The sequence below is a fragment of the Arvicola amphibius genome, chromosome 4, assembly GCF_903992535.2.
Source record: "Arvicola amphibius chromosome 4, mArvAmp1.2, whole genome shotgun sequence".
Classification (NCBI taxonomy): domain Eukaryota; kingdom Metazoa; phylum Chordata; class Mammalia; order Rodentia; family Cricetidae; genus Arvicola; species Arvicola amphibius.
The window spans coordinates 100799015-100813303 of NC_052050.1; the positions used below are offsets into that span (position 1 = coordinate 100799015).

At 45.7% G+C, this 14289-nt stretch overlaps 1 protein-coding gene across 2 annotated transcripts in view; it reads left to right on the forward strand.

The window, feature by feature from the left end:
* Positions 1-14289, forward strand: part of Shisa9 (shisa family member 9) — a 294553-nt gene that overhangs the window by 270335 nt on the left and 9929 nt on the right. The window contains exons 3-4 of one of the 2 annotated variants that reach the window (XM_038328916.1): positions 3274-3429; positions 11361-11408. In XM_038328916.1, coding sequence (XP_038184844.1) covers positions 3274-3429; positions 11361-11408 — 204 coding nt within the window. The remainder of the gene's footprint in view (positions 1-3273; positions 3430-11360; positions 11409-14289) is intronic. The other variant, XM_038328917.1, reaches the window with a different exon arrangement.

The following is a 14289-nucleotide window of genomic DNA, read 5'->3' on the forward strand; positions in this document are numbered from 1 at the left end:
GTTCCAGAGTGGGATTAAACCAGTGTGCTACCTCAATGCCGCTTCATTTCCTCCCTGTGTCTCCTGCCCTTCTGCTGCAAGTGTTTCATCAGCTCATACCCAACATGTGCTTCATTTAAAGCCTTATCTCATGATTTCTAGGCAAGCCCACACTTAATATGATTGACAGCTCATTGTACAACTCTGATGGAAATGAAGAACCATATTAAGGGAAATGGTAATTCTAAGTGTATAAACACAGTGGCTGGACAGTAAAAGAAATGACACACAAAGAAACACAGAGAACATCAGACATGACGATGTGTGCTAATCACACACAAACGCCGAGAGCATCAGACATGACCATGTATGCTGAAATCCACACAAAGAGAGTGAGCATCAGATGTGTTGATGTATGCTGAAATCACACACACACACACACACACACACACACACACACACACACACAGAGCATCAGGCATGTCAATGTATGCTGAGCTTCTTTCCATTGGACCAACAATTGAGAAAATACTTACTTGGTCTGACTTTTCCAGGAGTGAAGACTTACACTTTGGAGGTTGGATCTGCATAGGAAAATGTAGGATCATCTCAGGGTCCAGGGCACAGTGAGAGCCATATCCTACCAGCACCCTTCCTCTCCTCACTTGTTTGTCCTGGTCAGGCAAAAGCTATCGCAGCAGGATATCCTACGTCTTTGGATGCCAGCCTGAGACTGGATTACATAGCTTATGCTTCACAGTACTCCCTATAGACATAGGGCTTTATGTGATAGCCCACACAGGTGTGCTGATGAAAACACATTCCCTATATTTGTGAAGCAGTTATGGTATCCTTTCTCTTTATAACTGGGTTCATTGGTTTCCGAATACAAAAATATTCATATATGTCATGAATTGCGCCATTTAGATGCAGAGCCTGAGGTAGGGGTTCAGCTCATGGCTCTTCATGAGTGGTTTTCAGAGAAACACACACACACACACACACACACACACACACACACACTGGGAAACCAAAAGGGAAGATACAGCGGCTATACATGGATGAAGGTGTCAGGTAAAGTGTAGACAGTGATGATCAAACAAAGACCTTGAGGCAAACCTGGTGCTATCTGGTTTTGAAAATAAAATTTTACTGAAATAAACACGACTATTTTTTTATGATATCTAGACTAGTTTCACCCTACCATGGCAGCTTGAATAGTTGGAACAGAGGCCTGAAAAGCCTAAACTATATGACCCATCATGGAAATCCCAGTACTGAACCCGTCCCAATCCAGGGTGAGTCTTCAAGCACCCACCAGTCTATCCATAGTCACCCCCATCTTGAAGTATCTGTACTCTGTACCTTAATGGCAGTGAGGCATTGGTCACACACCACCCAGGTGTTGAGGGTGGGGGGGTGAAATGCACAGAGCCCAGCATGGCAACCCCATCAGCTGAGAGGAAACCACTGGATACCAGCAGCCAAGAGCTGCAGAAGCTGGGAAGTGAGCGTGAATGCCAGCTAATGGGATCTCACGAGGTAGTCCCAGCATCGTGGTAGCAGCTCATCCGCCAGATTCCCTAGTTGAGAATGGACCCTGATTGACTCTCCTGAACTGACCATCTCTGCCTGCAACCCCATTTCATTGCTCTCAAAGTGAAGATGGGGTCTCTCAATGAGCTGGCTGGGCTCTGCCACCTTGCTCCTGCATCTTGTTCTACTTTCTTCATGCTGTATTTTCCAGCTGTGCATGTCTGGAGACCAAGGACCACTCCCCAGGTTCTGAATCTGCCATCTTCCCTTTGGCGGCAAAGTCACCTGCATTTCCTCTGCCTGTAACTTCTCTCTAGCGCCTTTTCTCACCTGCCACACCTGACTGATATTCAACTTTTCCTTCTTACCTCATCTCAGAGTGTATCAATAAGATGAACCTTCTAGAGATTCCCTTACCGTGATTTTCAGTCCCTGCCAAGTAGTCAGTATGTGTGCTTTATAATCGTATGTTTAGTTCATGCAAACCTTTGTGTGCAGAAATAGGCTCATTTTCTTTTGTAAGATAAACACTATAACGTTTGTACCGCCTCGCATGCTTCCTGTCCAGTCTCTGGAAACCTCCTAGATGCAGCATGAATTTGCTCTGAAGCCCTTTCCCCCTAACAGGTGCATTCCATCATATGCATGTAGAAGCCATGCACATAACACATGTGTGAAATAGAACAAAACACAATGAAATAGTGTAAAAAGTCTTTCTGATCAGAGACCCTGACATTCTGGAGATTATCCACTTTGGTAGGCTTGGTTGCTAGAGATTACACTGTCTGTTTCACATATCCATTCACTGTAAATATCAGTGCAGCGGGCTTGACTCCTTTCTGTAGTTACGGCAGCTGAGCAGGTTGCGCATAGGCCTCAAGCTTCCGAGGCCTCTGGTCCGAGATATTTTGCCATCACTGGTGACTTCCTGTTTGCCAGCTTCTTGGCAAAGGGGTAGATTTGAGCACTCTTCCAAGTTAGAGGTCATTGAATGTTACTGAAGGTGAACATATTAGTGCACAAATCCCATTTGTTCTTAAATGTGTGGGGAGGGTGCAAGGAGGGTTATACATCTATGTGCATACATGTAGAAGCCAGATATTAGGTATTGCCTCTCTGCTTTTCACCTTATTGCTCTGGGTCAAGGTCTCTCATTGAATGAGAAGCTGGGTATTTCTGTTAGGCTGCCCAACTCCAAGGGTCTGGCTGTCTCTACTCACAACTGCTAGAAGTACAGACAGACATGTACACGCCTACCTTCTTGACACAGGTGCTGGAATTTGAACGCAGGTCACACAGCCATTTCCCCAGCACCTAAATTTTGTTACTTTAAAGTGTTTCTTTTAATTTTAATTTTTTGTTATCTTAATATATATATATATTTTAATTTCAATTCTGAGTCTCTGTGGGTATATGCATGTAAGCGCAAGTTCCAAGCTTGGCTTGAGAAGTCAGATACCCCTGGAGCTGGAGTTACAATTGTTTGTGAACTTCTAAATATGGGTGCTGATAATCAAATCTGAGTTCTTAACCACTGAGCCCCTTCTTACTGCCCCCACATACTGTTTCGACAACACAAGTAGTTATGCAATGATAGAAACTTGGCATGCTGTTGCTCTGTCTGATGCTCTTCCACGCATGTCTTCCATGTGTGTCCACAGTATGTGGGAGGGTTTTAGGCTGGAGGGATGTGATGATGGTGGGGGTGGTTGGAAGGCCCTGCTCTGTTTATGACCATGTCTGTCTCTTCATTTTCAGATACCACCCAGATGAACAACGCAGTGCCCACTTCTCCTCTGCTCCAGCAGATGGGACACCCACATTCATACCCCAACCTGGGCCAGATTTCTAATCCATATGAACAGCAGCCTCCAGGCAAAGAGCTCAACAAGTATGCCTCCCTAAAGGCAGTAGGTAAGAAACATCCTGCAAGAATCTGTTTCCTTTCCCCTTCCTATGGACTTCTTTATTTTTATACTTATTTCTTTATTAAACCTATTTCCTCTGCTTATCTATCATCTTTCCATCTGTCTATCATCTATCATTTATCTGCCTATCCGTATATCTATCTCTATCTAGTAACCAATTTGTGCATGTATCTATGTATATGCTTATGTATTTATAAATCTATGCAAATGTGTCTATCATCTATCTATGTCTATGAACCTATCATCTATCTATCTATGTATACATATATGTCTATTTATAAATCTATCATCTAATCTATGTATATATGTCTATTTGTGAATCTATCACCTATTGTCTTTTTATCTATCTATCACCTATCTCTATCATCTATTTATCATCTATCTATCTATCTGTCTATCTATCTATCTATCTATCTATCTATCTATCTATCTATCTATCATCTATATATCACCTATTATCCCTTTATCTACCTGTCTATCTAGACCCAAGACTGCCCAGCTACTTCCTCTAGACTGAGTCCTGCCTTTCTCTGGGGGCAGGCTGGTCATCTGGAGCACCTGTTTATTTAGGACACTTTCCTGGGGAGAAAGACCTAGATGCTTATGGGCCTGCTTATGCTTAATCCCCTTTAGAATTCCCCATCTGCCCTAGGCAGTCCTCAGGATCCTCAGGTGTAGAATCTGGTCTATTCGTCCTAGCAATGCCTTGCCTTCTAACAAGGTAAACCCCATCACCACACATTCCCTTCCATCTCCGAGCAGCTTATGGAGAGCATACAATGTTTGCTCATGTAACCTTCTCTCCTAGGGAAAGGAGGCATAGACTCTAGATTCTATAGCTACTATAAATGTTGATCTTACCAAGCGTACAGTACTACATTTGACTTCTGAAGCACGCTCTCTCACTGATCCATGGGAGAATACACAATTAGTAGCTCAACGACTAGATTAAGAAACCTGACTGAAGCAGTGATTCAACAGACCCAACAACAGCAGGAAGCAGAGCCGAGGCTAACAGACGCTTCCATTACCCAGCATCCATCTCCCTCTCATGTCTCCTCTGTCTCTCCCACTCGAACAGGGCACCTTGCTCTCAGACATATTCCAATGGGTGAAGTCACAGACACAGCAAAGTTGCCAGTTCCTGCTTAGTGACTGGTTGTGGCAACTCACCTTCTCGATGACACAGGTGATCCAGCACCCCGAGTGCAGTAAACAGTACCTGGGCCCCAGTGCACCTTGGAACCTTTAACTGAGCTGGGTAAGAGTGGAGTTCAGACATGGACATTTGAAAAAAATAAAGGGAGCTGGAGAGTTAGCTCAGTGACTCTTCTAGAGGACCCTGGCTCAATTTTCAGCACCAACAGGGTGTCTCATAACCATCTGCAACTCCAGTTCCAGGGATCTGACACCTTTTTCTGGCCTCCACAAGCACCAGGAATGCATAAGGGGCACAGAGATACATGATTAACCATTCATGGATGTGAAAATTTGAAAAGATCAGAGTGTTCTAATAAGAAGCCAGCACTGAGAGCTACTGGCTTAGACCAGAACACAAGCCAGCATTCAGGAGAAGGGGATCCCATCTCCACTGCTCGCTTTACATGTCCTCTCTCAAATTCAAATCCGGTGCCTGCTTCCTACATTCTTGCTGACTCCAGATACAGGAAATCAGTTTCCCTCTTGTTACATCCCGTGAGTTCCATTTTCTAGTCCTGTTTTCGAGGAGAGGTTCCTAAGCCCACCTTTCCTCCTTACCTCCACACCGCTGAGCTTATATTTTGAGGAGCTGAAAAGCCAGGCAGATATGAACTCCAACCCTGGTTCTACGGCATAGCTTCCGTGTGACTTGCACAGCACCCGACCCCTGGCAGTCCTCAGTTTCCCAGTTTATGAAATTCACAGAGAGAAACCAGTGAAACGAGCTAAGTCCCATCATTCATAGTGTCTGTCCTTCTCAGATGGCCACTCCCGTGTGAGCAGCCACGCTGAATCCTTTCTCGGTTCTATCTTCTCTCAGGCTCAGCCTGAGTCCTCCTGAAAGGTCTTCTTCCTCGTCCCTAACGTTCTCTGTATGGAGGATGCTTCTCCTTCACTGAAGGACTGACTGCCAGGACCTTTGCCGTAGGACGATTCCTTGCCTGGAATCCCATCTGACTCCGTGGTGGAGCTCTTTCTGCTCCTCTGGCCGTTTACAGCACCAACTCATTTATTCTCATATAATTTTAGATCCAGGAAACTCTGGACAGGTAGAGGACACCACAGATATGCAATTGTTCATCTCTTTTCTCCCAGCCCCTCAGGAGAGATGGGATAGTAGATATTCTTCAATTGGTTCTGCTATGAAATGTCCTAACCACAGAACCCAAAGTTCAGACACTACCATGTGGCTCAGATGTTTGTGGGATCTAAGGTTTATAATAATAATAATAATAATAATAATAATAATAATAATAATAATACTCATTAAATAAGTGAATTGGGACTGCACGTAAGGCCAGAGACAGGCTATGTGATTAATGTTTGTATCAGAAGTCGAAGAGCTCCTGTTCCCCAATTGCCTAGACCTTCAGGATGGAATAATGAGAAGAGATTGAACCAAGTGTATAGTGCCAAGGTCACGTGTTTAATAGACAGAAACAGGCTTTTCTAAATCTCCTGCCTGGTAAGACTTTCCCTACTAGTTATCCGACTCTCATGCTTTATTTCTCTGCCTCCCCCAGCCCCTGGGGAAGAAAAGAAAACACCCCCTCTTCTGTTCTATAGTCATCAATTTTCTTGATTCCACACTGCTCTTGCAAAACATGTGCAAACTAAGCTGCATGTTTAACAAGGAAGGGAGAGGCAGTATTGCCCAGGAGAGCAGGTGAGAGCATCTTTACTGCTCACAGGGCTTCAACAACCTTCAAACACTCTTCCGGTCCCACCTCCCTTTCCTGAGCCCTGCACTTCAGTGATAAATAGCATCTGCTGTTATATGGGATTCTTCCTTAGACATGAAGAATACTCTTGGTCCAGATGTGTTTCATTTCTTTGTGAACTGGTCAAATCAATCCAGGCAACTCATTTCTTTCTCTTAGACCCCCCACAAATCAGAGTCTTAGTAGCTCTTAGGGTAAATAATTGATGAATGTTCCAACAGAGCTCCTTGATCTTCTCTGGGATTTCTGTGGGGCAGCTTTAGCCAAGAAATGTCTGCAGAGAATTTGGAATGAAATTTGCAATCTGAAAATATGTTTGACGCTCCCTATGTAGCTCTTTCTTCTTCAACCAGGGCCTCCTGGAAGTTTTTTGTATGAATGAATGAGCTTGCCTTTGACAAAAATCAGAGACTAGCTGGAGTTTTAAAAAAATCATCTTTGTATCTTGTAATAAACAGAAGAATTTCTCTTGGGATTTTGGCCCCATCTAGTACAGGGCTAACGGACTTCCCTTCCTCTCCTTAGACAACTGTGGAGTTCTCAGGATTTTATTTAGTGGCGAGTAGGCTGGTGCCTCTCTTTTGAGTGGAGTGTCAGTTTGTGGCTGAGGAACTAGCTGACCCAGTGGCTCCCCTGAACTCCTACATCAGTTTGTGGCTGACTTAGGAACTGCCTGACCAGCGGCTCCTGGAACTCCAGCATCAGCTTGCATCAGTGAACTGCAAATCCCATAATAAATGTTCTTTCAAGGGTTCTTTATTAAGGTGTAATTCAAACCTGGTGTGAGTGGGGAAATGCATTTCATTAGAGGATCATTACCACCCAGGGGCAAGGCTGTTTAAAAACCGTTTGCCCTCTAAAGCTCTGCAGCCTCCCAGAGCCAGACTCACTGTGGGAGATCTTCCAGTCCAGCGGGTAAAGAAAGAAAAATCCCTAGGAAATAAATCTACCTTGAAGGCTTTAATATCCAAAGTATGCAATGCGTGTCTACCAGGTGCTCCCTCTAGTCTGGGATCTGCCTTTACCAAGCTGTGTACCAAGGAGCCAGCCAGTGAAATGCCTAGATTTCTACTTCACATGATAGGCAAGGGAGCAGAGCTGGATAGTCCCCAATATCACTCCAATTTGTATAATTGTAATATTAAATCTTTCCACATCTTTTAGTTATCAGACTAACTGTGGGGCTGAAACGTCTCAAACACCTACTGCCGGTGTTGGCGGGAGATCAGATTTGAAGGAAGGGTTATAAGTATATTTTATCCCCGATTCAGATCCCCAAACCTGCCTGCCTTTTTCTCTCATTCTATTTTTGCTGCTTAATTGAAATCACCCCATTCATACTTAGAACTTTCTTCTTTTAGACGTCAGGGCCTCAACACACCCTGTACCAGGCATGTGACAGTAGAAAGGCCTGTTCTCAGGGGACCACTGCTGAGCTGAAAAACCTCTACCCAAAGACAATAAGCTAGCAGCAGTAACGCCATTTCGCAGGGCCTGCACAAACAGGGCAGATGAAAGGTTAGGGCTCTTAGGCACCAAAAAGATATCTGTGGTCAGCCATCTGGCCCCAACGGGGAATAGAAAGTCCCTGGGACCCGCTCCACACCCTAGATAAGGCCAAGTCAGTTATTATCTGAGTCCCCTGCCGGTCTCCAAGGCGAACTCACCACCCTATTTGAATCCACCAATGACAACCCTGTAACCAGGCATCTGCTTCTGTTCGCGCGCTTTTTGCTTCCCCTACCCCATCAAAAGGGGAGTCACTTTGCCTAGCAGCGTGCAAGTCTCCCGAGTGACTTTGCTGCCCACAGGTACCTGTGACTACCTAATAAACCTCTTGCAGTTTGCATCCTTGGTCTCAGCTTGATCCTTGGGTCTCGGGGTCTCCTCCTGAGGGAAAGTCCTCTTCGGGGGTCTTTCAGAGCTATCGGCAAGACTGAACACAGAGGGGAGTGTCAGGAGCTGAGTGGCTCAGGGCTGGGGGTGTGGAAGTATGCTGCAATGACTTATCATTATTTGCTTATTCTCCAGATACTGGGTTGGTGCCCCTTGGCTATAGGTGACACTGAGGCAATGACCTGGCTGACCCCATCTACATTGTGTCCACATGGGTCATTTCAAACTATCAGTGCCCCTTATAAAGCCAGTAGATTGACATATAATAGACATCATGCCAAGTCAGAACCGAAGGGGCCCAGCAAGAAAGAAGAATGTACGTGAAACTAAAATTGGTCAGGCCTGAGTTTTAAGTGTCCCGGAAGGTATCCCTAAAGATCACCTGGTGCTTCGGGGAGGGAGTACTTTTCTCTCCAGAGCAGGGGACACTCCACCCTGTTATCTAATTGGACATCACAAACAGTAAGTTGCCTGCAGTCTGCCTTTATCTCCCATCTGCCCTGATCCATGGTCCCAGGTTTCTGAGAGTTGAACTCCTAGACCGCTGGAGGCTGCTGAACACAAGCCCCTATGTGATTCAGGGTAACCTTGGCCACCCAGTGTAAGAAAGAAGGAATTTGCCAGCATGATAATGAAGTGCTGCATGCCTTCATTTTAACCCAAAGTTTAATTTTATATTAAGGAAAATATTTTCCCTTTTGCCATTGAACAGATGATGATTTTCCAGAATATATTACATCTTCCGATAAAAATGGACAACGTCAGCAACAATGCAGGGATTCCCTCTCTACGCTCACTGCTGGTATATCTCATACCAAAACCCAAAGAAAACTATGCAGTTCTCAGCCATGAACTGATTTCAGCTGGTTTAATTTTTTTAAGTTAGATATTACCTGAGGCTAATACCACTGAATTCCAAAGCAGCATGTGTCCAAGAGAGACAGTAGAACTACTGTATTGTGGTATTGCTGGTGGAGAAACCAAGGCGCAGTGTGGCTGAGTATCAGACTTCACATTCAAGATGGCTTGACTTGGAAATCCTTCTGTTTGCACAAAATGGCGCCTTTGCAGGGCTACTTGTGACTGTCACAGCATATCACTGGGCAGAAGAGTTTCAAGGCTCCCCCCAACATCCCCTCCTTCTGTGGGGGCATCCCCACATCCCCCTCCTTCTGTGGGGGCATCCCCACATCCCCCTCCTTCTGTGGGACCATCCCCACATTCCCCTCCTTCTGTGGGAGCACTCCCACATTCCCCTCCTTCTGTGGGAGCACCCCCACATCCCCCTCCTTCTGTGGGAGCACCCCCACATCCCTCACCTTCTGTGGGGCTATCCCCATATCTCCCTCCTCTTTTGAGGGTATCCCAACTTCCCCCTCCTTCTGTAAAGCCATCCTCACTTCCCCCTCCTTCTGTGAGGCCATCCCCATATCCCCCTCCTCCTGTGAGGCCATCCCCACTTCCACTTCCCCCTCTTCTGTGGGGGCAGCCCCATTTCCCCCTCCTTCTGTGGGGGCAAGGTTCACCAAGCTGTCAGTTTTTGCTGTGACACTAAAAACTTTCCCACGATGCTGAATGCAACAGAACTGTAACATATTTGGAATACAGTCTATCTGAGGTGAAATTTCAAGCAGCAAAGAGCACAGCTCCAATAGCTGACTGAAAAATCATTGTGGTGGAGTGACTCCATCCCAATGAAGCTAAGAAATGAGTCAGCACACCCAACCTTCCCTCATATCTCTCTCTCTCTCTCTCTCTCTCTCTCTCTCTCTCTCTCTCTCTCTCTCTCTCTCTTTCCTTCCTGCAGTCCTTGTTTGCTCTAAAATGGTCCATTCCCTTTTAACAATCAATTTTCAACCCTAAATACTCCTCTAATGTCAGCTAGTGGCACCAAGCGTAGTGAGGTCTGTGGTACCTGTTTGGGAGCCGGCTCACCCATCATCTTATTAAGTACACTCGTTGTCAGTGGATTCACAGAAGAAGATGTGTTACTGCCCGGTCAGCCATGACCTGACCTGAAGCTGGGGAAAGGTGACAAAAGAGTGGGTCCTGCCTTAGAGGCAAACTGAGAATTTGATTAAGGAGGGGATGACTTCCTTGGAGCCTGTGACTTGGGTGTGGTCACACTGGTGTCCCTGAGCAAAGGAAGATCTGGGTCCCTAGGCCTATTTCCAGGTGACCCTGGTTGAGGGGAGAAGACATGGCAAAGCACAGCAGACAGGGCATTGAGCTTTAACTCACTGTCCTGTGGCTCCAAGTTCCTCTCTGCTTGAGTGAAGAGAGGATAGGGTTCAGATCACCAAGGGGTTCATGCAATCTGAAAGTTCTTTGGCACACCAGGGAGGCTCTATAATCATTCTGCTCATAAGATCCCGTAATAAAAGATAACAAATGTTTATTGGGGATCACTCATATTAGAAAGCTGCTGTGTTCCTCTGCTTTGTGGGTGCTGGGGTTGCAAACCAAGCTCTGACCACCAACCAAGCGAAAGGAAAAATGGGCAAGCATGCTTTCCGTCTATGCTTATAGTACGTCAGACCTCGCCCTAATGGTCTCTAAGAGGCTATTGGCTGGATACATTCCCACAACACTGGGGAGTTTCCTACTTAAGGAGAAATGACTCTGGAGAAGAGCGAATTCACTCACTCTTTCAACACAATGCAGCATTTAAAACTATAGGCAGAAGGACATGCTCTAATTTTGGGCTTGGACTTAACAATGGCATGCCCTCTTTCAGAAGAACGTCTGCAGCAAATGGGAGGCAAATTACATATCTGTCCACTTGTGTACACATTAGCGAAACCAACCTCTCACAGTAAGGTGAAATGTGTAACCAGAGAACTGTTTGATAATCCTTCCTCTGCTGCTCTTGCCTGGGGTGTTCAGGCTATGTCTCCTGATATCCCGTTATGTCTTGAAGCAACAGGTGCATACCTACTGCAAGTCCACACTGACTCCCTTCCTTGTTCCCTGGGTTCCCTGAGGCCAGATTCCTTGGAAGCCGCTAACTGAGGTAGCAAACACCACCTGGGTGTGAGGGTACCACAAGCAAGCACTTCCACACAACCAGATCAGCATTTCTCGATTGTTATTTTTTTAGGAAATTCTGATGGTGACTGGGCAGTGGCGACACTTAAGTCACCGAAAGGTACCGTATTGCGTTTTCTGGCTCTTTGTCCAGGTGTTGTCAAAATCAACATTAAATCATGAAGGGTCAGAGAGTCCCAGTTTTGTATGTGATCCAGTTACATGTGTGTCTTCTCTGATTGGTGCCTACAAGTCTGTGTAATCTCTAGTGCAGCAGTGTGTCTTGTAGCGTTTGCGCGCACATGTGTGTACACTTGGGTGTGGCGTCTATGCTTAGGGCAGTCGTTGGGCCATGTGCTATTTTTCCTTCACGTCCAATTATTAGTCGTTTTAAGAAAATTCCTCTATCAGACACATCTCAGGAAAGGCAAACTCATCAAAGAGAACAACAAAAGCAAAGTGGCGGAAACAAAACACAAGATCAATTAACCCTGGAAGTCTCGCTGGTGGTACATGGGTAGGGACACAGTCCTCATGGGGAGATAAATACAGTCAAGTCTGAGGAACTAGATTTTTATGGAACAGAATTTGTCTTCAACTTTCCCAGCAGAGTGAGCAGTGGGACTAAGGAAGCTTTGGGGCTGAGTCTTTGAATTTCCTAGTTGGGTGAATTGGTCAATTGGTGGCTATGATTAATACACTGATTCCCTACTATGTGCCAGAGTTCTGGCCCTTCATATTCGTTGTGTCGCTGTATTGTCGTGTCCATCCAGAACTAGGTCATGAATGTCCAAGTGAGGAAGAGTCACACTCATCTAAAGGGATCTGGTCACTAATGGTGGTACTGTAACTTGAGAGAATGTTGTCTGATGCTAATGGGTAAGTTGTTCTCCAGGCGGTACTGTAACTTGAGAGTCTGTTTGACGCTCGTGGTAAGTTGTTCCCCAGAGGGTGGAGGGCAGGAAAAGCTGTTTTCACAACCAACCATGAGCATGATCCCACAGTGGGAATGGAGCAGCTGTTCCCAAGAGGGGAGGCAGAGCTCTTTACTGATCTTACATGGAGTAAGAGTTGGAGACAGACAATGCAAACTCCACCAGGCACCTGTGTGACATTTTCACCTTCTTAGAAGATCACTCTGACTTCTCAGTGGGAACTAGACCATGGAAAGTTGGACTGGGATTGGGACACCAATTAGGATGCTCTTGATCACAGATATGGTTCCATTGGCGTAGGAGAGAGAGAAGAAGATGGAGTGGAGGATGACGGGCAAATTCATCAGAAGAATGTGATCACCCCACTGCCCGGGAGCTTTTGATTTACTAGGTCTTGGGTGGAGCTCCAGGAGTTGAGTTACCCCTAAAGTCTGGAGCGCAGCACTGCCAACCTGGACACTTGACACTACTGCTGGACAGACACCTTGTTGGGAGACAAACACCCTTGAATGAAGACATAGAACACTTTCCCAACACTTAAGAAAGAAATGAAGAAGACATTTGACAAAAGCTCCAGAGTTCAAAACTAATTTGGGTTGGAATCTGGGGGACACAATAGTCCCACCCTGGGAGGATGCCCATGTTTAATGAGAATCCCCTGGCTACCCGGCTGTTGTCTTGAGAGAGGCAGATTTTGGGTCCTGTATTGGATAATAACTGTTCACATGTCAAGTCCCATTTTTAGAAATGCAAACAATTTGAAACACAGCAGACCTACTAATTTGAGAGACATATCCCGCCTTCTTCTGCCTGTGAAAAATAAAGCCATTAGGGTCCTGTGACAGCCCTGGGGAAGCGAGCTGCATCCTGGCCTTTATCATTCTGCTGTGGTCTGATGCCTTTAGCAGTATTTCAGGCCATGTCAAAAGCGAAAGCTTGAAAGTCCTGTTTTCTGCTCACACCGGAGCCCCCCACTGCCGCCCCGCTCTGCTTAGCTCACCTATATTTATTTTGCATTGTGTGTGGCGGCAAATGTCATCAATTCAACTTATAGAGAAAATGTGGAAACAACACTGGAGGTTTGTACTCTTGCTCTTCTTATGAGGAAGAGACAAGCTGGGTGACAGGCTTAGCCTCAGACATACAGGAGGCTCAGATTTGCCCTAATTTGCTGTTCTGGGTACCTTCAGCCAGTCCTTCATCTCCTTGGCCTGCATTTTCTTCCATTCAAGTGCTAACCAGACCTGACCCTACATAGCTTCTGAAATGAGACTTGATAGGCGTATTCAAAGTAGCAAGGCTGTAAATTCTAAACCCTGATTTCCTGACCTGCAAAATGGAGATAATCACACCAGATACTTCCTAGATGGCTGCAAAAGTGGAATAATGCTTTAAACACATGTCATAGTCCCCGGCACAGAAAGCGGTAACTGCCTGCAGGTGATTACTGGTGTTATTTTGCTATTACCATCAAGTGAGGAAGGCCTGCGGCTCTGAAGAGTTCCTCTGCAATGAGAAGCTGTTAAACTTTGGTTAGCTCATTTCCCAAACACCCTTGACATCGGGTCTTTTATTTTAAGGTGGACCAGTCAGCATCTTAACAATTGATTGCTCCGATACTGTTGGGGGCCCCACTTTTAGAACATAGGGAGAACCTGGTGAAGAAGGTAGGAGCTTGGTCTCTCCTGGAGAGCTTGGGTAAGAAATTGTAATTGTGATAGCAAAAATCCCTGTAGACCCTGCTTTTTCCTGTCTCTGTGTCTTCAACCATTGACCTGCCCTGTGCTCCTGTTTCTGCCGTTGCTAAGAGTGAGGCAATCAGCATATCCAGCTCTCCATGGGGCTTGTGGGAGTAACTGTATGAGGCAGTGCAAGCCAATGTCTTAGCACAGGGTTTGGTATACAATAGGTCCAGAGGATGCATAGAAGAGGCCACAGGTCTCTGTTCAACTCTTCGGAGATAACTGTTAGTAATAATGAAGGAAACCATTAGAAGCAAATACACAGGTAAGGGTACTGGGACCCTGTCCCTATCCCTCTAGTGATAACCTGGGGTTGCCTTAGGCT